The 2686-nt window shown below is 36.9% G+C and overlaps 2 protein-coding genes across 2 annotated transcripts; one reads left to right on the plus strand and one right to left on the minus strand.

Annotated features, from left to right (window-relative positions):
* The first annotated feature begins 537 nt into the window (after nucleotides 1-537).
* LOC118757358 (protein ALP1-like) lies at nucleotides 538-1872 on the plus strand. The gene is made up of 2 exons (XM_036492077.1): nucleotides 538-871; nucleotides 950-1872. Exons 1-2 carry the CDS (start codon nucleotides 564-566, stop codon nucleotides 1851-1853), a joined length of 1212 nt encoding a protein of 403 aa, XP_036347970.1. The 5' UTR covers nucleotides 538-563; the 3' UTR covers nucleotides 1854-1872.
* A 99-nt stretch (nucleotides 1873-1971) lies between these two features.
* Nucleotides 1972-2679, minus strand: LOC118757359. The gene is made up of 2 exons (XM_036492078.1): nucleotides 2581-2679; nucleotides 1972-2509 (listed from the first exon to the last, which is right to left on the minus strand). The coding sequence occupies exons 1-2, from the start codon at nucleotides 2613-2615 to the stop codon at nucleotides 2140-2142; spliced, it is 405 nt and encodes a 134-aa protein (XP_036347971.1). The 5' UTR covers nucleotides 2616-2679; the 3' UTR covers nucleotides 1972-2139.
* Between the last annotated feature and the right edge of the window lie 7 nt (nucleotides 2680-2686).

The raw sequence follows: 2686 nt of genomic DNA on the forward strand, positions 1-2686 counted from the left end.
TGCTCGCGTCGACGCAAACAAAGTTTGAATCGTTCGTTTTATTTTTCCTCATGCTAAGCGTATATGTATGTATATTCATCCCCTAAACGTTTATAAAATCTTTAGGTATTGGCCCAATGCACGCTTGCTTTGCTTGCTTTGCTTACTTTAGTTTGCTTTGCTTTACTTTGAAGGCTTTTATGGCCTAATGGTAGCTTTGAACGCTGTCATAGTAGTCAGCTGATTTTCAATGCGCGCAAATATACCCGCCATTCTTTGTTGTGCCAGCAAGTATAATTGTGAATTTTAGTTAAAATATATGTTATTAAACAATTATTTGTTACTAAGAACATTATTTTTTACAGATACCTTGCTTTTTTATCGTTCCGGTTTTGGTGAAGCTGCATTTGGCTGCGCCACTCACCACCCGTGTTTATAAGACGTAATATTCAATTGGAGGTAAAAGAGTTTATATTAAACAATTATTTGTTGCTAACAACATTATTTTTTTCAGATACCTTGCTTTTTATCGTTCCGGCCACCAGATTCGTTGGTTTTCATAAAGTTTCATTTGGCAGTACAAAATGTTGACTCGAAATGCTGAACAAGTTTTGAGAATTTTCCTAATTTTAGCGAAAATGCGTAAATTAAAACTGCGATTAAAACAGAAGCGCCGATTTTGGGTTCGGAAATTGTACTTAGAGCGACACAAATATGGATTGTTTGAAAGTTCATTAAGAAACTTGGCTGCAGATGAGGAGCAGTTTAACAAGACATTAAGAATGCCCTTTTCGTTATTTAATGTGCTGCACGAATTTCTGGAGGCTTCGCTGACCAAATATTCAATCAGAACACCAATATCGAGCCGCTGCAGACTATTTATAACCCTGATGTAAGAGAAAATCGGTTTTACTTAATAGTATACGTATAATTTTCCATATATGTATCTGGTTTTATTTTTTTGTTGCAGATATTTGGCTCACGGTGGCACTCGGCAATTCCACACAATAGTTCACAGGATCGGCCTGACGACTTTCAGGAAGATTACGTTGGAGACATGTATGACCATATGGGATCTGTTAGCTGACCTGTATGTGGCGACCCCGTCAGAAACGGAATGGGGACGTATTTCCAATGAGTTCAAGTCGCTGTGGAATATGCCCAACTGCGTTGGTTCCATCGACGGAAAGCACATTAATATTACCTGTCCAGCGAATTCAGGGTCGATGTACTATAATTACAAAGGCAATTATAGTATCGTGCTTTTGGCCGTATGTGATGCCAATTATACCTTTACCTGCGTTGACATCGGAGCATATGGAAGTCAAAGCGATGGCGGTGTCTACCACTTTTCAAAACTGGCAGATGCTATTGAAAATGATAAGCTCGGCCTTCCACATGATCAGCCTCTGCCAGGAGAAACCGAGCCATTTCCACATTATTTAGTAGGAGATGCTGCTTTTCCCTTACGGCGTTATTTAATGCGACCATATCCGGATAGAGGTATTCCAGAAGAGCAAGAGTATTTCAATAAAAGACTCTCTCGTGCAAGAAGAGTTATAGAAAACGCATTTGGAATACTCACTGCCAAATGGAGAATATTGAGAACGACGCTATGCATGGCCCCGAAAAATGCAGAACAAATAGTGAAAGCTTGTATTGTCTTGCATAATTTTATTAAGCTTTCGTGTGCAAACTATGTAGCAAGCGATTTTGTTGATCGCTACGAAGAGGATGCCACCATCGCTGGCCCATGGCGAAACGAAGTAGTTCCATTGCCCTCAATAAGTAGGGTGTCATCGAACCGAGGCAGTTCAAATAATTATGATTTAAGGGATGCTCTGAAGACACATCTTTTTAACAATAAAATTTAAATAATTACTACTCACTGAATATGCTTTGTTTTTATTATTTAAGATAGAAAACAAAAATTTGAACTCACAGTATGAGGGCACTTATTGGTAATGTTTTAAATGTCGTCACATCTTTCAGGTTCGATTACATATTTATTACATATTATTACATTACATATATATATTATATATTACATATATATTCGATTACATATTTAATTCGCAAAATCAAAATCAGATTTCATACTAAATTAGATTACATATAAAGTTCGCAAAATTGAATTCAAACTGGATGTCATTTAAATTTTTAAATTTCGTAAATTAAATTTTTATAATTTTTATATTGAGCATAGACGTATTGAAGTACTTCCATTTGAAAATCTAGGCGGCTCTCTTCTGGGACCTTCTCAAACACTTCGCCAATCGCACCCAAGAAATTGTTGTGTGTTTTTTTTTGACTATCCACAAACTGACTTACTTCGTTGACTAGATCGTTAAAGGCGGCGTTCTCATCGTTTTTTTTCTTTTGTCTCTTAGCCGGCGTTGGGGCAGTGGTTTCTTGCTCTTCTATTATAATGTTCCCACTCTCGCCTATTTGGAATCCAAAGGAAGTATCCAGTATATCTGGTTCTTGTCCGAGAACTTCTGGCGTTTGGGAGACGATGTTTGTTGTTGTCCTTAAAATATGTACATATAAGTTACAATTTAAAATATAAATACTTGTTGTACAAATGTAAAGTACACTTACTGTCTGGGCGTGACCGTGTCTTTCAAAAACAACATAGCTTCGTCGTAATAATAATAATAATAAACACGGGTGGAAGTGGCACAGGCAAATGAAACTTTATGAAAAC

This window comes from Rhagoletis pomonella, unplaced genomic scaffold (assembly GCF_013731165.1).
Source record: "Rhagoletis pomonella isolate Grant_MI unplaced genomic scaffold, Rhpom_1.0 Rhpom_scaffold_16980, whole genome shotgun sequence".
Lineage (NCBI taxonomy): Eukaryota > Metazoa > Arthropoda > Insecta > Diptera > Tephritidae > Rhagoletis > Rhagoletis pomonella.